The sequence below is a fragment of the Balaenoptera musculus genome, chromosome 1, assembly GCF_009873245.2.
Source record: "Balaenoptera musculus isolate JJ_BM4_2016_0621 chromosome 1, mBalMus1.pri.v3, whole genome shotgun sequence".
In the NCBI taxonomy this organism is placed as follows: domain Eukaryota; kingdom Metazoa; phylum Chordata; class Mammalia; order Artiodactyla; family Balaenopteridae; genus Balaenoptera; species Balaenoptera musculus.
In genome coordinates this window covers 101,411,408-101,434,144 of record NC_045785.1, presented here as the reverse complement: position 1 = coordinate 101,434,144, position 22,737 = coordinate 101,411,408, and the positions used below count along the sequence as shown (strand labels likewise).

The following is a 22,737-nucleotide window of genomic DNA, read 5'->3' as shown; positions in this document are numbered from 1 at the left end:
GTGGCCTTGTGGTGTGCAGAGTATTACAACCAGATTTGGAACTGAAATCAGCAGGCCCAAGAAATTTGCCGCGTGTAGAATTTCTTCTGATTTTCCCATCAGCTCCAACCAGCAGTGTTCATCTGGTATTGAACTGAGTCCTGTGGCCACACGTGCACATGGAGATCTGCTGGGGAGAGGCCTCAGGAATCGGAGCCCCTGGGGCAGTTTTCAGGGTGTTTGCTGTGAGCTCTGGAATTCTGATAGCCTAAGAATGGAATATTGTACCAATAAGTGAATTTTCTTGGGGAGCTCTTATTTCAGAAGGGCAAGGGGCTGAGTTAGCTTGTTCGCAGTGGGGAGCAGGTCTGTCCTCCTCAGACCCCGGTGCCTCTGTCCACCGTACCCCAGCCTCCTCAGAAGCAGCCCCCTCTCCTAGACTCCACACTCTCAGGAGGCTTTCCCCGTGGTGTGCAGCCATGCCCTCATCTACCTGACTTGGGAGAGCCCAGCCCTCTGGTGGCTTCTCGGATGCTTGTTGGGATGTATCCCCAGCATGTATCCCTAAGCAAAGATGGGCAACAGTAGACAGCCAGTCCAGAACTTCAGATTTAGTTTGCTCTCTCTTTATCCTCTTATCCAACAAACACTAACCGAGGATTCTGTCTTGTTCCTAGCATATTCTAGGTAGGGTGAATAAGGTTTGTTTAAGGACCTAACATCTATAGAGAGAGACATAGATGAGAACCCACAGAGGTACAAAGTGGAAAAGAGTAGGCTGGGTCACATCATAGTGAATTCCTATGTGGCTGGAGTGTAGGATGGATAAGGGTCCCAGTGGGTCCGTCTCTAGTGACTCCAAGCAGAATCTGTAGACTGTATCGTGTAGCAGTGAAGAGGCAATGAACCTTGTAAGTAGGAAATCAATACAGTAAGGTGGCCCACCCAGGGGACATTCTGTGAGGGAACTGCTCCAGTGGGTGGGAATCGGGGCTCGAGGCCTGTGTGTCCAGCCTGGAGCCCTCTTGCCGCTCTGACCCCCGTTAGTAAAATAGAAATGCGTATAATACTTGCCTTACTTAGTGGCGCTGTTTTGAGGAGCCAAAGAGATGATGGAAATAAAAGAGCTTTGAAAAGTAAAGAAAAATGTTAAAACAATAAGGTATTTCGACAGTGGGACCAACAATAGTATTATTTTTAATATGGTATCATTTCTCTCATTACCACCTCCATTCCACATGAAATTATTTTTTTAGAGAAAAGGAAAAGGGAGGAAGTGGCTGAGCCTGCCTATCGGGAAATAAATAAATACCCATCTCAGGACCTCAGAAGAACAGGGCTTCCCGGACCCTGAAAAGGGCCCTGAGAGCAGCCTGGCTGGTGCAGGGAGCAGAGCAGCCCAGCCTGTCTGTCAGGGAACAGAGAGGTCTGCCCACAAACCCCTGTCAGCAGCGAGAGGGGCCCCCGGAGGCGCCCTGCAGGCCAGCCTCAGGGTTGCCCCACAGAGGTGGGACGCCAGCTCCCCACCCTCTCATGAATGGGAGTGGTGCCCAGGTGACTCATGTGAATAAAATGCAGAAAATAAAGTTGAGGTGATTGGCATTATTCTAAGCAAGTCGAGTGCCAGGCCCCATATTGTGTTCTAACTTATCTCAGGATCAGAAAAGGAAGTAAGAAACTGGCTTGCCTTTATTTCTCTCAGAACAAGACATCTCTGCCCTTTTCCTTCTCTGTGGAACAGCTGTTCCTGTGGCTTGACTTCAGAACTAAGTGAAACGACCACCCGAATTAAGGCCGCCGTTACTGTTGGAGAGGCAGGATGGGATAGTGGTGATAAGCTGGCTTTAGAGGCAGACGGGTATTTTTATCCCAGCTCTGTGACCTTGGGCAAGTCACTTAACCTTTGGGGGCCCAGTTTCTCTGTCTAAAAAAATGGAGATAATAATGGTACCTGCTTCATGAAGATTAAATTAATAAATCTGTGCTAGGTGCTTAGAACAGTGCCTGGAGAAAATAAGCCCTTAAAATAAATGTAGCTAATATTATATTAATAAGAATATTACTTGGTGCATATTACCTTATCACCTCCCCTCACTGGCTATTTTCTTGTAACACTTACCACCTTGCGTGCATCCAGTATATATGGTACTGCCCTCTGAAGTTTATCATTCACACAAAACCTTATTGTCTTATCGCTGTGTCCTCCGCCCCTCTCCTTGACTAAAAGCTCCCCTCTTCCATTCCACCCCCTCCCTGCTTCTCCATCTGAGCCTGGGCAGATCAACGGCCCCCCTCCCCTCCCAGACACTTTGTCCTCAGGGCCTCTCATGAGATGGGGACAGCCACTAATTCCAGAGTGCCACGAGGGCCACGGGCTCCTAGGACGGTAGGGGTTCACGTCCCAGCTCTGGCACTGGCTCCTCACCGCCCCTGGACCCACTGTCATCAATCTCTGTGAATGGTATTAACGCCCACTTTACAGGGGTGGCCGAGATCTGGCAGGTGAAGTGCCTGGCACGTAGGAGGCACTTGCAGATGACCAAGAGCGTAAGCTGGGGGACAGAGGCGATTTCCAATCCTCGCTGGTTGTGTGAGCCTGAGCGGCTTCCTTCACCTCTGTACGCATGGGCTTTCTTTGTTCCCTGGGGATTACAGCGGCCCCTACCTCTCAGGATCCTTGTGCAGGATGTATGAAGTCAGGGGTATGAAGCTCTCAGCCAGAAGCGTTCCACAGGGGTTACCTTTATCGTATTAACAACTGAAGGCCCTGCCGGGCCGGACGCCTGGGGCAGTGGTGGCAGAGGCTGGGCTGGCAGCATTGGTGCCGGGGAGAGGGCCAATCCCGAGTAGTCAGCATCTTCTCTGGCCTCTTCCCCCCAGGGCTCTATGTGCTGGTTGGAGCGGGGGCCCTGATGATGGCCGTGGGCTTCTTCGGGTGCTGTGGAGCCACGCGGGAGTCCCAGTGCGTTCTCGGATCTGTAAGTGGGGCGAGGTGGGGAGGGGCTTGGCCTGAAGGGAGCTGGACGTGCTCTTTGTCCCTACCTCTGTGGGAAATGTGAAAAAAAAAAAAAAATAGGTCATTAGTGTGAAGATGTTTTGGGAGAAAAAGTGCCTAATAATATTTCACAGTGAGTGAGGCAGCTTCAAGATTCCCATAGTCAGGGAAGTACTGTTATCTATAAGAAAAGTACTGCTGTTTGAGATCAGCAATTTAAACAAACATATCTCTTGTGGTTTATTTTAAGCCTATGTAGTTTAGCAGCCTCTGGTTTTTAAAAAAAAAATGAAATAATTTCCGTTAACTGCTCTACATCCAGTGCCGGTGTGACCTGAGAAAGAAGAGGAGCAGGAAGAAAGTTGTTGCGTTTCTGCATGAGGAGGAATGGCAGTTTTATTAGGCAGCCTCTCCTTACTCATTGCAACCTTTGGTGTTTGAACTGTGGCTGCTTCTCCTGATCTCTCTCTCTTTTTTTTTAATAAACTTATTTATTGATTGATTGATTTTTGGGTATGTTGGGTCTTCGTTTCTGTGCGAGGGCTTTCTCTAGTTGCGTCGAGCGGGGGCCACTCTTCATCGCGGTGCGCGGGCCTCTCACTGTCGCGGCCTCTCTTGTTGCGGAGCACAGGCTCCAGACGCACAGGCTCAGTAATTGTGGCTCATGGGCCCAGTTGCTCCGCGGCATGTGGGATCTTCCCAGACCAGGGCTCGAACCCGCGTCCCCTGCATTGGCAGGCAGATTCTCAACCACCGCGCCACCAGGGAAGCCCTTCTCCTGATCTCTTGCCGTGTAAGGTTCCTAACTCATTCCCTCAGTTCTCTATTCTTTCTCTTTCCCCTGTTGCTGAGCATCTCAGGTCTTGTTTATCACTGAACTTAGTTTAATCAGAGCAGACCCCGAGATTGGAACAGAAATCTGTCCAAAAGGACACCCTTCACCTCCACTTCCACCTCCTCAGGGAAGCCATCCAGACCACGCAGTCTCAGGTCACCCCCTCCCCAAACCCAGCCCCACCAGCCACCCTCTATCTTCTGGTCTTATTTTATATCTTTATAGAATCTCTTTTGTTCATCAAGTAGTCACTGAACATATGGGTGCCGGGCACAGTTCTAGGTTGTGGGATTTCTATATCACTCTCTGAAATTAACTTACTCTTTTATTGCTTACTCATTTATCATGTCCTCCTCTCTCTACTATAAGGTCCCTGAGAGCAGAGGCACTGAGATCTTATCTTATTCACCACTGTATACCCAGCACCAAGGACAGTACCTGGCACAGAGCAAATGCTCAATAAACAATTGCTGAATGAATTAATGAGTGAATGAATGTATGAACAAACTACAAATGAACTAAGGGGCCAAATGCTTCCTGCTAGATCTGTTCAAACTAATAACCTTGCCTAGTGTTTTTCAAAAGGAACTAGAGTCAAAGAGGTTAAGTAAACTGAAAAGGTGCTGAATTAATGAAGTTAGTATTTTCTCTCCTCTACAGTTTTTTACCTGCCTATTGGTGATATTTGCTGCTGAAATAACCACTGGAGTATTTGCTTTTATAGGCAAGGATGTAGTAAGTAAATATTACTTATAATTGTTTTTTAACGATGGTTAAAGTGCTCTCTTTATGGCAAAGGACATGAGAATATTGGTACCCACAGTGATATTCCAAAGCCAAATAACCCCCACAATAATCATTTATGCAGAACTTTTTAACCTAGGAGTGTGGTGTGGACTTTAGCATATGTGTGTATGTGTGTGCGTGCATATAGGTGCACACATATTTCTGGGGAGATAGTTCATAGCTTTCATTAGATATATAGAGGGGCCTATGTTTTTTTGTAACAAAAGGATCTCTCTGATTTAAGATGATCCCGTTTGGAATGTGGGAGGAGTTAGACTGCAGATATGAGAAAGAAGGATGGGGACGCACACGCATTCTCATCCCTTGTTAGCCTGTCCTTTGTCCTTAGGGTTTGGCCTGGGCAGAGGCCAGGTCATCCTCAAAGGCTATAGCCAGCCTCCTGGGTGCCAGTGAAGCCAGTTTGTTAAGATTTTTGCTCAAACTATAGGTGAGCAGAATAGGTTATCAGGAGAATCCACAGAGGAAGGGGCCTTTTTAGGTGTAAACATGCAGTGGGGAAGAGAGGAGCGAAATGGAAAAGGAGGAAGAATGGAATCTTAAGTTTACTGTATTTTACATAAATTCATGTGCCATCAATATTATGCTTATGAACTTATTTTAGATTTTAAAAACGGTAAACATGTAGAGTAAGTAAATGTCACCTCCTCTGGAATTTTTCTAAAGTAGCTGGTTATATTTGTAGGTTAGAGGAATTGGATCCTATGACTTCTTGAGAGCCTATGGATTTGGGGATCACGTGCAATTATACTAGAAAAAGTGTTCTCTACATTTTCTATGATATTTGAATGCTGAAACAGTTTTCCTTGGTCGTGAACACCTTTTAAACCAGGTCATGAAAAGACTTGAGTACTTGTAACCAATGGAGTCCCAAGAATGCATAGGTTTCTACCCTGGCTGTGCACCAGAATCACCTGACTGGGGCCCAGGAATCTGACTGAGGTTCAGCTGTTGCTGATGTCGATTCAAGGTTGAGAACCTCCACTCTAAGAAATCTTTCTAGTCTATGAAAGTTATTCTTGGTTAATCTATCCTTCCATCTTCAGAAGCATCTTAGAAACTCCAGAATCTATAATCTGTTCCATATAGGCAGAATTACCCTTAAATCCAGATAAACATATGGAAAGGCCATATTTTTGAAGGGTAGGGAAGAGGGACTTTTTCTTGATGAAAGGAGAACGTTTGAAACTTCTCACTCATGTCCTCTTGTTTTCCTGGTATTTTTCTCAGGCTATACGACATGTTCAGACCATGTATGAAGAAGCTTATAACGATTACCTTAGAGACAGGGAAAAGGGAAATGGGACTCTCATCACCTTCCACTCAACAGTAAGTGACTTTACTTCTTCCTTAAAATTGAATCTTCTAAAGATTATACATGAGCCAGGTTCTCTGTAATCACCTATTTAAAAATAAAAATAAATTGAGTGAAGCCAGGCAACAGCACTATATGTCTGCCTTCGTAGGAGCCATGGTTTGCATTATGTGTAGAACCTAGAAGAGAAAGAGTCGACAGGAGGAAGTCAGGACACGCACCCAAAGAGACAAAAGAGCACACACAAACAAGAACATCGAGAAAGCCGCCCAAGTAAATATCAGGTTCTCTCAAGAGTGGCCTTGTGGTGTAACAGAAACAACTGTGACCTTCAAGTCAGAAAAGCTTATCTCTAGCTGCAGCTGTGCCATGGAACAGCTTGGTGACCTGGAGCAAGTTCCTTGCCTTCCTGATCCTCACTCAGCCCCCTCAGTTGTAAAATGAAGGGGCACATGAGACAGGCATGCTCCTTTTCTCCCGGGACATCCTGTGAGAACCTGCTGTCAGTGCAGTGTTCTCAGCTACAGGCAGTTAATCAAGGAAGGCTCCCCGGGGGAGATGGGCCAGGCCAGTGTCGTCCTGATTTCTCAACCACTGTGATATGGAGAAGTAGCTATGAACTCCTGGCCAGGTGTTTTCAGGTAGCCCAGTTCTTGTCTGTCACAGGTCTGTCCTGGAAGGTGCCAACCATTTATCCTGTTCAGCTTCAGCTGCCCCAGGGACATCAGACAGCACACAGGTTCCTTTGTCTTTGAAGGGTAGCCCTAAGGCAGGACACCTGTTGCCTGGCCAGTATTCAAGCCCCAGTCTTTTAGCCCCTGGGGTTTACTGTGGCCACTTCTCCTGTCCGTCCCAGGCTCTCCTCAGTTAATGAGCCTTTCCTGAAGCTCATAAAACTTTAGCTACTCAGCAAGGCTGAGAGAAAGAGTCTAAAGACCCAACTCCTGTCTAAAAAACAGCAAGTTACACAGACACTGTCAGCTAGCTTCTTGCCTTGTTTGGATTGCCTTCAGTCACATCCTGTCATAAAACTTGGACAGATTTGGTGAAGTCGTTTCTTGCTTTGCTAGCATGACTATGTGACTCTTCATACCATCTCCAGAATGGCCACTGGGTTGTAGTGTCAGGCCTCAGAGCTGTTTTGCGGCCTCAGCACACCCAGTCCTTAGCAGTGATACCCAGACTTGTAGCTGCAGCTTCTCCCTCCTTGTCCTAAAATCTCTTTTCTAACTCTCTAGTTTCAGTGCTGTGGAAAAGAAAGCTCTGAACAGGTCCAACCCACCTGCCCAAAGGAGCTCCTAGGACACAAGGTAATCTTCTCTACCAGGTTCCTATCCTGCCTGTGGTGTTAAGATGGTTCTTGCCCTCGGGGTGGAGGGGTGATTCTGGGAGGCCCTCTGCCAGTGGCTTCTAGCCTCAGCTTTATTCTATGTAGAATAAGTGAAGCAATGATGAGTCCCAGTCTCCTGGTACCCTGGGGAGTAATGGTGTGCTGACTTGCCAGTAATGATGCAAATGCAGTGGCATTAATTAAGCTCACCAGGGCCAGAGGTGTGCACCCTAAGGATGTTGCCCCGTACCCTTCCATGGGTGTCATCGCACTGATAAATGCTTCCTTTATTAAGTGCTGCATGGCAGGCAGTATGCCAGGTTCTGGAAACTCTAAGGAGAAAAACACATGGTCCCTGCTTCAGTGGCCTCACAGACTAGTCAAGGGAGCTGATGCTCGGCAGAGCACAGTATCTGTACAGAATACAGTGGAGTCAGGAAAGCTTGCAGAGGATGGATCCTTGAGCCGAGTTTTGACAAAGGAAGGTCATTCCAGGCCCAGAAAGCAGCAAGAACAGAAGCATGAAATTCCAGGACTGAAAGAGAATAGGGAGTCCAGAGGGAATGGTGAGGGACATTTTTGAAAAGGCATGCAATGGCATGGTTTTATACCTGGAAGTTTAGAGAAGCCGTTGCACTTAGCAGAGGATTAACATAATCCGTTTTGCATTGTAGAAAGAGCACTCAGGCTGCTGGGTGTGACTGGTAGAACAGAAGGCTGGAGGCCAATGGAGGGAGGCCGCTTAGGTGGCACTTATGTTTTTCCTGGTAAGAGAGGATGAGGAGCTAGAGCAAGTCACATACCGTGGGGAGGGAGAGGAAGCGACAGATTCAGAGACGTCCAGGGGTAGAATCAACAGGCACAGGTGACTGACTGGGTGTGAGTGGGGAGTGAAAGGGAGGAAGCTAAGACTTCAGATGCCTGCTTGGCTACAGAGAAGGAGAGGCTGAGTGTGTAGGAAGGAAAGGAGATAAGTGACAGCACAGCCTTCCTGAGGAGATGAGAGAATAAGATCCAGAGCCAGTAAAGGGGTTGACTTTCAACAGAGCAGGGCACTTCTTTGGCTGTAATGAGAGAGGGGGAAGTAAGAAGCAGTCTGCCTTTCTCATCTGCATGCTCACTGCCTACAGCAGTACCTGGCACCGGATGAATGGAGTGTGTAAGTTTATAGGTACAGGTGAGGAAGGTTGGAAGAATTTCTACGGCTTGACTCCAATAAGTAAGGGAGCCACTATCTAGAGCAGTGGTTCTCAACTTTTACCAGAATGTATTGTAATTATTTTTGTGAGTCTGTGTCCTTCTCTAAACTATGAGCTCCCTGAGGGCAAAAGTAACCATGTCTTATTTTCTTCATATCCACCATGCCATTCTGGTGACTAATGCAAGGCAGATGCTCAAGAAATGTTTGCTGAATGAATGAATGATGAATGAATGAAGTATGACAGGAGATGTGAGGATAGCAGTAAGAGTTGCATACTGCTTAGGTGGGTATCAGAGAGAGCTGACCATTGACAAGTAAAAGGACCTGGGCAGCCTAAGGACAAAATTGGATTGAGAGAATACCTCTGTATTTAAGAGGACCAAATAGAAGTTGGAGAAACTAATTGCAATTACAAGTGATCTGTTCTGCCCCCTGTCCAATATTCCTCCATCCATGAAGGTTCTTTGGACCTACACTGCACAAGTCTCTATGGGACACAGATGAAAGAATAGGGCCACCCAGCCCAGCCGCCATAGAAGAGAACAGTCCTCCAGCCCCCAACACTTGGCTTTCCTTTTTTAAATTTGAACCTATACAGACTTTATAGCTTCTTACTACGTGATGCCTACCTTGCATAGTAAATTGGACCAAGTATGTAGAAAGTCTTTTAAACTATAAATAACAATCCAAAAGCAAGGGGCTATTATTTTGGGGATATTTTACTTTTTTTTTATTTGCTGAAAGTAAGAAGAGGCCCCCAATTTTTAATGCCTCAGATCCCAGAATAGCTTCATCCAGCCAGGTTTCAGGGCTTTGAAGCAGCCATTGGCCTAAATAGGAAAATTCCACCAAAAGGAGAGTATTATCATTTTTCCCCCAACAACATTTTTGCTTTAAAGTTAGCAGAGTGATATCTGGGAGGAATGGTTTAAATATGAACAGAAGCTGACATGGGTTAACTCTTACAGGATGCTCTGTAGAGAGGGAAAGGATTGAATCAGGGTGATGATTCACACATACCATCAGTTGTTACTCCTGACTTTTTCTTTTCCAAAACAGAATTGCATTGATGAAATTGAGAGCATAATCAGTGTTAAGCTCCACCTCATCGGAATTGTCGGTATTGGAATCGCAGGTCTCACGGTGAGAAAGTTCCAGAACACACCTTCTTTGACCCCTAAGAAGCCTTGAACCTTTGTATCTTATTTCTCTTCAAGTGTGATATGACAGTATCTTAGGAGAGATTTTTCATAAAAGACAAAGATGTTTTTGACAGAATATCTAAGAACAAAGCTAATTAAATACATCAATACTTAGTTTTCTCAAATATGATACAAATTTCAGTTTTAAGCTAATTATGACTTTGAGTTTATCATTGCAGTAACTTCCCATTTTAAGGCCACCAAGCTTAAACTAGATGAGTGATTTTTAATTCTGGGTCTCTTCCTTTGTTAGATATTTAAGATAACATAGATTAAACTCTCTCACCTATGATTTACAGAGGTAGCACAGTGTAGTGATTAACAGTGCAAACTCTGGCATCACACTGTCTGGATTCAACTGCTAGCTCCACTACTTACAAGCCCTTGTTGTAAGTTTCTTAATTTCTCTATGTCTCAATTCCCTCATCTGCAAAATGGGGATTTTAATATACCAACCTCAGAAAATTGTTGTGACAATTAAGTGGGATAATACATATAAAGTATTATTAGGAATTAATTCATATAAAGGGTCTGGAACATAGCACTCAATAAATGCTAGCTCTACATAGAATCTGAGTGTTCCCAAACCCAGAACCCAGGCAAACCATATATGGAAGTATGAAGCATAGTGCATCCTTTCACCTGTAGGTAGCTCAGTACTTCTAAAGTACAAAAGAAGAGTGTGCAAGAGTTCATAGGGGCAGAAGGCTATGGTAAGTGTAGCAAGAGATGACACTGGAGAGGGTTATGAGGGTCCACATAATTGAGTTCTTTGTGTGCCTTTTTGATAGGTTGGGCTTTATCCTTAAGGTAGAGGGGAGCCACCCAGGTTTGGAAGGACCTGTAGTGCAGTGTGGAGATAAAGTTGGAGGGAAGTAAGATTGGAGTCAGGTAAGCCCATAAAGAGGTGATTCCCATTGTCCAGGGGCTGAGTGATAATAGCTAATGCTAAGATAGTACTTACCCTCTAGCCCTCCTATGTAGATTAATTCATGGCCTAAGCTGAGGCAGGGGCAATGGAATTGTGAGGAAATCAATGAATTGGCAGTTCTCAGGGGACACACAATCATCTTCCCTCCTTTCTGTATTTAGAGCACAGAGGACTGGGGCAGTGGGTGAAAATACTATGCTGAGGACCTCCCAATCCAGGGACTTCTCTCAGGGCCTCCCCACCCGACCTGGGGCTAGCCTGATGGCCAGTCTGCAGCTTCCCAAGGACAATTCTGAGGCAGAAGATTTGAAAATATTCTGCATTAACAGAGGTATCAAATAGACCCTCCCAACAATTCTACAATCTCAAGGAACGAGCATTCTAGAAGTGGTCACCCCTGACTCATGACAGTGGCAGGATGAGACTGAAAAAGTTTCTGTCTGAGGGGATCCCTTTAGGTACAAAGAGGTCTAAGCAGGGGTTGCATCCAACCTTACAACCATGGAAAAGGGGAAGGCCCTGTGTTGGCCATCTTGACTCATAAGAAACCCCCAGAGTTCCTTCTTTAATTCTTTTCTTCATAAGGTAAGAGTTTTACAATGTAATCAGCTAACAAAATGTCCATTAGGTGTCTCCCCTGCCACACACTGGTACTGAGTTCTGTCAGCCAAAAGCTTGGAGCCATGATCCCAGCTATTCCCTTAAGTCTGCCCCTTCCCTTCCAATAACTGATAACACATGCCTTTTTAAATTCAGCATTTACAGATCCTAGTCTAATGTAGGATGGGATTGAGTAGAGAATCAGAGAGTTATGGTACTGATTTCCTTGAACAAACATTATAGTAGTCTATGAACAACGCACCTACAGATAGCATATCATAGGCTCTGCAAAATTAATAGGGGAAGCGATTGAGGACAAGAAGGATTTTTTGCCATCCTTCTATTCAAACCATTTAAGTAGCTATTAATTTTGCTAAATATTTGGCTTTTCAAAGAAGCATCCAAGTGATAGAAAATGTCAGTAATACCATAGTACAAACACCTCAATTTATGCTTTGGTAAAACTATTGAGTTAAATATTAAAGCATAATGTACACTTAAAAATGAACTGGGAATGAAGAGATGCTCCACTTTTTAATATGTGGTCACTGTTGCAAAAATTCACAGCTTTGCCGGCAATAGAAAACTATTTAGACCACAAGTGTATTTAAACAAGTGGTTACAAACACATTTTCCAAAATAAACATATAAATGAGAGAGATTGGTTCAAGATGGTGGAGTAGAAGGAAGTGCACTCACTCCCTCTTGCAAGAGCACTGGAATCACAACTAACTGCTGAACAATCATCGACAGGAAGACACTGGAACTCACCAAAAAAGATACCCCACATCCAAGGACAAAGGAGAAGCCACAATGAGATGGTAGGAGGGGTGCAATCACAATAAAATCAAATCCCATAACTGCCGGGTGGGTGACTCTCAGACTGGAGAACATTTATACCACAGAAGTCCACCCACTGGAGTGAAGGTTCTGAGCCCCATGTCAGGCTTCCCAACCTGGGGGTCCGGCAACTGGAGAAGGAATTCCTAGAGAATCACACTTTGAAGCCTAGCAGGATTTGATTGCAGGACTTTGACAGGACTGGGGGAAACAGAGACTCCACTCTTGGAGGGCACACACAAAGTAGTGTGCACATCAGGACCCAGGGGAAGGAGCAATGACCCCATAGGAGACTGAACCAGACCTACCTGCTAGTGTTGGAGGGTCTCCTGCAGAGGCAGTGGGTGGCTGTGGCTCACCGTGAGAACAAGGACACTGGCAGCAGAAGTTCTGGGAAGTACTCCTTGGCATGAGCCCTCCCAGAGTCCGCCATTAGCCCCATCAAAGAGCCAGGTAGGCTCCAGTATTGGGTCGCCTCAGGCCAAACAACCAACAGGGAGGGAACCCAGCCCCACCCATCAGCAGACAAGCAGATTAAAGTTTTACTGAGCTCTGCCCACCAGAGCAACACCAAGCTCTACCTACCACCAGTCCCTCCCATCAGGAAACTTGCACAAGCCTCTTAGATAGCCTCATCCACCAGAGGGCAGACAGCAGAAGCAAGAAGAACTACAATCCTGCAGCCTGTGGAACAAAAACCACATTCACAGAAAGATACACAAGATGAAAAGGCAGAGGGCTATGTACCAGATGAAGAAACAAGATAAAACCCCAGAAAAACAACTAAATGAAGTGGAGATAGGCAACCTTCCAGAAAAAGAATTCAGAATAATGATAGTGAAGATGATCCAGGACCTCAGAAACAGAATGAAGGCAAAGATCAAGAAGATGCAAGAAATGTTTAACAAAGACCTAGAAGAATTAAAGAACAAACACCTAGAAGGATTAAAGAACAAACAGAGATGAACAATACAATAACTGAAATGAAAACTACACTTGAAGGAATCAATAGCAGAATAACTGAGGCAGAAGAACGGATAAGTGACCTGGAAGACGGAATGGTGGATAAGTGACCTGGAAGATGGAATGGTGGAATTCACTGCTGCAGAACAGAATAAAGAAAAAAGAATGAAAAGAAATGAAGACAGCCTAAGAGACCTCTGGGACAACATTAAATGCAACAACATTCACATTATAGGGGTCCCAGAAGGAGAAGAGAGAGAGAAAGGACCCGAGAAAATATTTGAAGAGATTATAGTCGAAAACTTCCCTAACATGGGAAAGGAAATAGCCACCCAAGTCTAGGAAGTGCAGAGAGTCCCATACAGGATAAACCCAAGGAGAAACATGCCAGGACACATAGTAATCAAATTGACAAAAATTAAAGACAAAGAAATATTATTGAAAGCAACAAGGGAAAAATGACAAATAACATACAAGAGAACTCCCATAAGGTTAACAGCTGATTTTCTAGCAGAAACTCTACAAGCCAGAAGAGAGTGGCATGACATATTTAAAGTAATGAAGAGGAAGAACCTACAACCAAGATTACTCTACCTGGCAAGGATCTCATTCAGATTCGATGGAGAAATCAAAAGCTTTACAGACAAGCAAAAGCTAAGAGAATTCAGCACCACCAAACCAGCTCTTCAACAAATGCTAAAGGAACTTCTCTAAGTGGGAAACACAAGAGAAGAAAAGAACCTACAAAAACAAACCCATAACAATTAAGAAAATGGTCATAGTAACATACATATCGATAATTACCTTAAACGTGAATGGATTAAATGCTCCAACCAAAAGACACAGGCTTGCTGAATGGATACAAAAACAAGACCCACATATATGCTGTCTACAAGAGACCCACTTCAGACCTAGGGGTACATACAGACTGAAAGTGAGGGGATGGAAAAAGATATTCCATGCAAATGGAAACCAAAAGAACGCTGGAGTAGCAATACTCATATCAGATAAAATAGACTTTAAAATAAAGAATGTTACAAGAGACAAGGAAGGACACTACATAATGATCAAGGGATCAATCTGAGAAGATATAGCAATTATAAATATATATGCACCCAACATAGGAGCACCTCAATACATAACGCAACTGCTGACAGCTATAAAGGAGGAAATCAACAGTAACACGATAATAGTGGGGGACTTTAACACCTCACTTACACCAATGGACAGATCATCCAGACAGAAAATTAATAAGGAAACAGAAGCTTTAAATGACACAATAGACCAGACAGATTTAATTGATATTTATAGGACATTCCATCCCAAAACAGCAGATTACACTTTCTTCTCAAGTGCACATGGAACATTCTCCAGGATTGATCACATCTTGGGTCACAAATCAAGCCTTGGTACATTTAAGAAAATTGAAATCATATCAAGCATATTTTCTGACCACAATGCTATGAGGTTAGAAATCAATTACAGGGGAAAAAATGTAAAAAACACAAACACATGGAGGCTAAACAATACGTTACTAAATAACCAAGAGATGACTGAAGAAATCAAAGAGGAAATCAAAAACTACCTAGAGACAAATGACAAGGAAAACACGACCATCCAAAACCTATGGGATGCAGCAAAAGCAGTTCTAAGAGGGAAGTTTATAGCAATACAAGCCTACCTCAAGACACAAGAAAAATCTCAAATAAGCAGTCTAACCTTACACCTAAAGAAACTAGAGAAAGAAGAACAAACAAAACCCAAAGGTAGTAGAAGGAAAGAAATCATAAAGATCAGATCAGAAATAAATGAAAAAGAAATGAAGAAAAAAAAAGCAAAGATCAATACAACTAAAAGCTGGTTCTTTGAGAAGATAAAAAAAAATTGATAAACCATTAGCCAGACTCATCAAGAAAAAGAGGGAGAGGCTCAAATCAATAAAATTAGAAATGAAAAAGGATAAGTTACAACAGACACCGCAAAAGTACAAAGCATCCTAAGAGACTACTACAAGCAACTCTATGCCAATACAATGGACAACCTGGAAGAAATGGACAAATTCTTAGAAAGGTATAACCTTCCAAGACTGAACCAGAAAGAAATAGAAAATATGAACAGACCAATCACAAGTAATGAAATTGAAACTGTAATTAAAAATCTTCCAACAAACAAAAGTCCAGGACCAGATGGCTTCACAGGTGAATTCTATCAAATATTTCAAGAAGAGCTAACACCCACGCTTCTCAAATTCTTCCAAAAAATTGCAGAAGGAACACTCCCAAGCTCATTCTGTGAGGCCACCATCACCTTGATACCAAAACCAGACAAAGATACTACAAAAAAAGAAAATTCCAGACCCATATCACTGATGAATATAGATGCAAAAACCCTCAACAAAATACTAGCAATCAGAATCCAACAAAACATTAAAAGGGTCATACACCATGATCAAGTGGGATTTATCCCAGGGATGCAAGGATTCTTCAATATACGCAAATGAATCAATGTGAAACACCATATTAACAAATTGAAGAATAAAAACCATGTGATCATCTCAATAGATGCAGAAAAAGCTTTTGACAAAATTCAACACCCATTTATGACAAAAACTGTCCAGAAAGTGGGCATAGAAGGACCTACCTCAACATAATAAAGGTCATATACGACAAACCTATAGCAAACATCATTCTCAATGGTTAAAACCTGAAAGCATTTCCTCTAAGATCAGGAACAAGACAAGGATGTCCACTCTCACCACTATTATTCAACATAGTTTTGGAAGTCCTAGCCATGGCAATCAGAGAAGAAAAAGAAATAAAAGGAATTCAAATTGAAAAAGAAGAAGTAAAACTGTCACTATTTGCAGATGACACGACACTATACACAGAGAATCTTGAAGATGCCACCAGAAAATTACTAGAGCTAATCAATGAATTTGGTAAAGTTGCAGGATACAAAATTAATGCACAGAAATCTCTTGCATTCCTATACACTAATGCTGAAAAATCAGAAAGAAATTAAGGAAACATTGCCATTTACCATTGCAACAAAAAGAATAAAATACCTAGGAAGAAACCTACCTAGGGAGACAAAAGACCTGTATGCAGAAAACTATAAGACACTGTTGAAAGAAATTAAAGATGATACCAACAGATGGAGAGATATAGCATGTTCTTTGATTGGAAGAATCAACATTGTGAAAATGACTATACTACCCAAAGCAATCTACAGATTCAATTCAATCCCTATCAAATTACCAATGGCATTTTTTTACAGAACTAGAACAAAAACTCTTAAAATTTGTATGGAGAAACAAAAGACCCCGAATAGCCAAAGCAGTCTTGAGGGAAAAAAACAGAGCTGGAGGAATCAGGCACCCAGACTTCAGACTATACTACAAAGCTACAGTAATCAAGACAATATGGTACTGGCACAGAAACAGAAATATAGATCAATGGAACAGCATAGAAAGCCCAGAGATAAACCCACGCAGCTATGGTCAACTAATCTATGACAAAGGAGGCAAGGATATACAATGGAGAAAAGACAGTCTCTTCAATAGGTGGTGCTGGGAAAACTGGACAGCTACATGTAAAACAATGGAATTAGAACACTCCCTAACACCATACACAAAAATAAACTCAAAATGAATTAGAGACCTAAATGTAAGACCGGACACTATCAAACTCTTAGAGGACAACATAGGAAGAACACTCTGACATAAATCACAGCAAGATCTTTTTTGATCCACCTCTTAGAGTAATGGAAATAAAAACAAAAATAAACAAATGGGACTTAATGAAACTTCAAAGCTTTTGCACAGCAAAGGAAACTACAAACAAGATGAAAAGACAACCCTCAGAATGGGAGAAACTATTTGCAAACGAATCAATGGACAAAGGATTAATCTCCAAAATATATAAACAGCTCATGCAGCTCAATATTGAAAAAACACACAACCCAATCCAAAAATGGGCAGAAGACCTAAATAGACATTTCTCAAAAGAAGACATACAGATGGCCAAGAAGCACATGAAAAGCTACTCAACATCACTAATTATTAGAGAAATGCAAATCAAAACTACAATGAGGTATCACCTCAGTTAGAATGGGCATCATCAGAAAATCTACAAACAACAAATGCTGGAGAGGGTGTGGAGAAAAGGGAACCCTCTTGCACTCTTGGTGGGAATGTAAATTGATACAGCCACTATGGAGAACAGTATGGAGTTTCCTTAAAAAACTAAAAATAGAATTAGCATATGACCCAGCGATCCCACTACTGGGCATATACCCAGAGAAAACCATAATTCAAAAAGACATGTGCACCCCAATGTTCATTGCAGCACTATTTACAATAGCCAGGACATGGAAGCAACCTAAATGCCCATCGACAGACAAATGGATAAAGAAGATGTGGTACATATATACAATAGAATATTACTCAACCATAAAACGGAATGAAATTGGGTCATTTGTAGAGACATGGATAGATCTAGAGACTGTCATACAGAGTGAAGTAAGTCAGAAAGAGAAAAACAAATACCATATACTAACGCATATATGTGGAACCTAGAAAAATGGTAGAGATGAACCAGTTTGCAGGGCAGAAATTGAGACACAGATGTAGAGAACAAATGTATGCCCACCAAGGGGGGAAAGTGGTGGGGGGCTGGGGGTGGTGGTGTGATGAATTGGGAGATTGGGATTGACATGTATACACTGATGTGTATAAAATGGATGACTAATAAGAACCTGCTGTATAAAAAAATAAATAAAATAAAATTCAAAATTTCAAAAACATATATATATATAAATTAGATCTGGGATTAACCTGAAATATAAAATTCTAAAACCAGTAGTGTATGAGTCTTTTATAATTATTAAGAACTGCCCTATAAGCTAGAAATAGAGCCATTTTCTTAAAGCAGAGTCTTGCTATTTTTTAACAATAATAAAATAGGAATGTATTTTAAGCAGTTAACAGAAGTCTTTAACCAGTAGCCATAATTAAATAGCACATATGAAAGTGCCACTTATATTCAGTAATTATTGGTTATAATTATTTGTTAATATGAGTTAAACATGCAAGCAGTTTGCTGGCCTTTTTTTTTAATCAATTTTCATCATTTGAAAGTCATTAACAAGTGGTTCCTTCTGTTTCAGATCTTTGGCATGATATTCAGCATGGTCCTTTGCTGTGCGATACGAAATTCACGAGATGTCATATGAAGCTACTTCTACATGAAAATTGTAATCTAGAGCATACAAATGTCACAGGAGCTGTCTCCTGGCTCATTTTTAATATTCAAAGGACATTAGGATCTAAAATAATTTGCTGTTAATTGTACATTTGCACATGTATGTATGTTTGGCTCATTACTGGTTTACCCCTTGAGTGAATGCCTATGTATGTTGACTGAAGCATATTCATGTGTGATCTGCATGTTTCTGGTATATGAATAATGAAATCTGTTTGCTGGGAATTCCTGATTCTTGTTATGTGAGAGAAACACATATTTAACTCTCAGAAAAAGATCAAAGAGCTTTGATAAACTTTAAAAACTTGGTTATTTAGGAAAAAAATATGATAGTGGGTCAGTTTCTCAGACTCTAGCCATAGGAAGTTAGATACAGAGAATTCAGGGATTTCTAGTTTATGGAAGCAATAAGCTACAGGAATTGAGAGATCATGGTGCAGTGTTAAAAGTAACTGTGTTTGGGTTAGGTGTAAGGGTTTCCTGGGATTTTTTTTATATACATACTCTCCCCAGAATTTAGGACTAAACACATCTGTAAAACTAAATATAGCTTGGAAAATCTAATTTGACTAAGTCATACTTTCCTGGTATTTAAAAAACAAAACAAAACAAAAAAAACCTTGCTCTGGAAAGAGGTGTCACACAGACAATCACATGCCCTATAAAACTGAGTGTTTTTAGGACTAGAAAGAAAATCTTTTAACAACTTTTTAAGGAAATATTTTTGTTCTTATATAAAGACATTTAAATATTGCTTTATGACTTTCCTTTTCTGACTCTTCTCTGAACTACTGTAACCCCCACATACACAAAAGGGCTTTTATCTCCAGCTTTTCTGTGTTTCTTCAGATGTAAGCATAGAAAGACTAAAGCAAGAGATCTGGCAGTTGCAAATTGTGGGAAAGAGAATTTTTACTGGCACTGTATCTTTAAAATACCTCATAACTTGAGTTTACATATTTTCCTAATTTTTTGGTATTTTTCTTATTTATTCACCTAGAGAATTCTTCTTTATAGATTAAGAACTACAGTTTTTGCCACTTAAAATATACTATATCATGAGCATCCTTAGCCAAACCAAAATAAAGAAAAACATCCTCTCCTAGTTTTGTGCACACAACAGAGACAAGCTAAGGAAACAAAAATACACACACAACAGAAATATGTTCCTTCTGTGCAGGTCTCCTATAAAAATAAAATGTTTGTGTTCTTTATGGTCTTGACGCTTCATTGTAATCCCAAATTTACAATCTAAATTGACATATACGTCCATTTTTAAATAGCAACTTGGTACATTTAGTAAATCATGGATTTTTTCAAATTACATTTTAAAAGGCCACACAAAAATGAAAGTATGGGGGACTTTTGGAAACCCCCAAGTAAGTTTGTACTCATGTGAGAACACAAATCTTTGGGTCTGCACTAAAGGAGAGTGTGCACTCCGAGAAAGTTTTACAAAACATTTTGCTGAGAACACGTAACCATTTGAAATAATCTCACTCCCACAGGGAACCACATTTCTCCTGCCATACTTGCTACTGCTACTAACTGTGGAGGAAGATTTCTAGAAAAGAAGTCAGACTGGAAGCAAGCCAAAAATTTAATTGTGCATGGCTACTTTGCTGTGTCTGTAGCTAACAGAAAGATTATTTTAAGAAACTCACGTCATGAAATAGATGTTTCTACCCTGGTAGTTGAGAAGTAGAGCTTTTTAAGTAAAGAACAAAAAGCCACCATCTCTCTTGGTGGCTTATTTCACCTGTCTGCCTGAAGACAGGAAACAGGCTTAAGGGCATACTTAGGTTTCTTCCAGCTCAGAATCTTCTGGGATTCAACAAAAGTGAGTTTCATTCTATATCTGAATTAACCTTAAAGAAGTCTAGCTAAAAGTGGAAGAGTAGAGATTTGTTCCACATGTGATTAAAGTGTGACTTTTGGGAGTAATTTTTCTAAAATATGTGCCATGAGTAAAATTAGAGAATTTCATCTCTGAGTGAGGGTAGAATTATATACATATATATCTTGAATCTACATATGCATCTTGAATATATATCTCTTGAATATATATACATATATAGCTTGAACATATGTATACGTGTGTGTGTATATATATATGTATATACACACACATACATGTATACATATATGTGTACATATATATACACACACGTATAAAGTTTTGGTTATATCTGTTTACCTGACCTAATTTGAGATCAGGCCCAAAGATTTTCTTAAATGTATGGTGCCAAGGCACAGAATTAAAACTTCTTGATGAAATATTTTAACTTATTTCAAATTAAATTTTCTATGTACCAGAATTTCTTGTTTGATTTATCTTAAAATCCTGTTATATCTTTATACACACTCATTCAACTTATCTAAATGCCTAACTATCAATCAACCCAAATAATATGGTGAAAAAAGGAAAGAGTAGTAACCTTTCTATAGTGTTACTAATAGCAGCTGGGCTTAAAAACAACACTCTAACAAAGTTATTGCATATAGTTATATTTCAATTGATATTGTTTCACCTGAATTACACCTCTTTTCCCCAGAGTAGCTCCTTTGTCATCCATAGTACAACCTGTAAAATTACACACAGATACAGAGGCCAGTGTAACCGCCTGTGCAGTCATCAATGACAGGTGCTCTCCTTTCCCCTGTGAGCAGTGCCAGTAGGTTTGGCGTGGTGAGAATGAGGCTCCTGGAAAGATGGCAGTGAAGGAGATAGCATATTTTCCCTTCTGAAGTAAGTTTATCAGAGATTAAAAGGAAGAGACCCCCTCTGTGTCATGGGTAAAATGTGGTTTCCATGGCCCCAAGGGCAGCCCTTGAGTATTCAGGAGGTGCACCCCAGCTTTCCCGGTTCACCACTCCCATGTAACCACCAGCCCCTTGATTTCAGCAGCCCCATTTTCTCCACCCCTAGGAGGGAGCACTAGTGAACCCTTGAAGCTAGTCATTTAACTACATCATCTTAGTTTGGGCTCATCAAAATCAAATTTGTGTTAAGGTATATTTTAAGACAGACAAATGGTTTCTATTTTCTTTCAACAAGAATTTTTTTTTTCTATAAAATGTACTTGTGAGGTACTGTATGTAGCTGTCTTTTGAAAGGTAAAAAGACTACAATGCAAAATGTTGTTATTAATCATTTTGTTGGTTTTCTCATTTTAACAACAACCACTAAATACATTTCAGGAATCCACTATTCAGATGGCTATCTCCTGCGGACATGGAATACATGAAGAATAGAAGTAATATGTCCTGAATGTTGCAAAGCAAAATCTATGCTGATTTCACAAAGTTTTTAGCTAATATGCCAGAAACACTTCCAAAACTTTGGTGTTGTTTTTGTTTTTGTCCTGTATAATTTATGATGGTTTTACTTATATTAAATAGAAGAAATTTAAATTAAATTAAAAGAAATAACCAACAAAGTGCCTAGCATGCCTGGCACTAATGAATATTACCTATTGTTACAATTATTATGTTTATGAGTTTTTGTTAATTATAAATCAAACATGTGTAATTGTGTATAACTAAAGATACTTTTGCATGATACCAAATACCTATTTGAACACATTCATTTGCTGAATTAATGAATAGTTTTTTATATATTTCCCAATTCTATTTTAATTTAAAGACTATATATCAAGAGCCATAGCTACAGTTCCTATATTTTTCTCTGGGCCTACTCTGCCTTGTAATTCTCTGGGCCTGCTCTGCCTTGTAAGATGCAACCCATTCTAATATTAGAATTGTTTTCTTACTTTGTTTTGGAACTACTATTTTGTACAGTTGAAAAAACTCTTTATAAGAATGCTGATATGCTAAGATGAACAAGACAAGTCTCTGTCCTCAAGGAGGTTAGAGTGGAAAAAAGGCAAGTATAATTACCATGAGGTAAGTGCTATGATAATCATTAACCCAGAGTGAATCCATTCAACCTTGGGAAGGATGGTCAGAGGAAAGAGGTTTCCTGAATTTTGAGGTCACCACACTGAGTCCTGAAGAACCCATACAAATGAGTCAAGTAAAAAGTAATAGAGGTAGAAAAGAAAAGGGGATTACTGAGGAACAGTATGAAGAAGGCCCTGAAACAGAGAAAGCATGGAAACATTCAAAGAGGGAAGGTCAAGAACTGAGTTGATAAAGGGCCCTGTTAAACTGTGCTAAGGAGTCTTAGGTTTTGTACAGAGGTCCTTGGGAAATTTTTAAACAAAATCAAATTAATTTGATTAATTGATTTTAATCAAATTAATTTTTACAAAATCAAATTTCAGCCTTTTAAAGATTACTCAGCTTTAGTATAAACAATGATTGGAGGGCAAAGGCCAGAGTCATGAGGATTTCTAACTAATGAACTGCAAATTCTACCAAGAAGTAGTAGACAGATGCAAGAGAAATTGAGGGAAAGAGGAACCTAGAGTCATGCCTAGGTTTCTTGGCAGCTGGAAGATAGTGGTGTACAGGAGGAA

At 41.0% G+C, this 22,737-nt stretch overlaps 1 protein-coding gene across 3 annotated transcripts in view; it reads left to right on the top strand.

Moving 5' to 3' along the window:
• Nucleotides 1-21,988, top strand: part of TSPAN2 (tetraspanin 2) — a 43,157-nt gene extending 21,169 nt beyond the window's left edge. Inside the window, exons 3-9 of one of the 3 annotated variants that reach the window (XR_005017521.1) lie at nt 2,860-2,957; nt 4,470-4,544; nt 5,844-5,942; nt 7,167-7,238; nt 9,519-9,602; nt 10,754-10,923; nt 18,162-18,237. Coding sequence is in view for 2 of the 3 variants with exons in the window: in XM_036834427.1 (XP_036690322.1) it covers nt 2,860-2,957; nt 4,470-4,544; nt 5,844-5,942; nt 7,167-7,238; nt 9,519-9,602; nt 18,162-18,227 (494 nt within the window). In the remaining variant the exon portion in view is untranslated. Of the gene's footprint in view, nt 1-2,859; nt 2,958-4,469; nt 4,545-5,843; nt 5,943-7,166; nt 7,239-9,518; nt 9,603-10,753; nt 10,924-18,161; nt 19,468-21,457 lie in introns of those variants that run through there. The other 2 variants (XM_036834427.1, XM_036834418.1) reach the window with 2 other exon arrangements.
• The last annotated feature ends 749 nt before the right edge of the window (nt 21,989-22,737 follow it).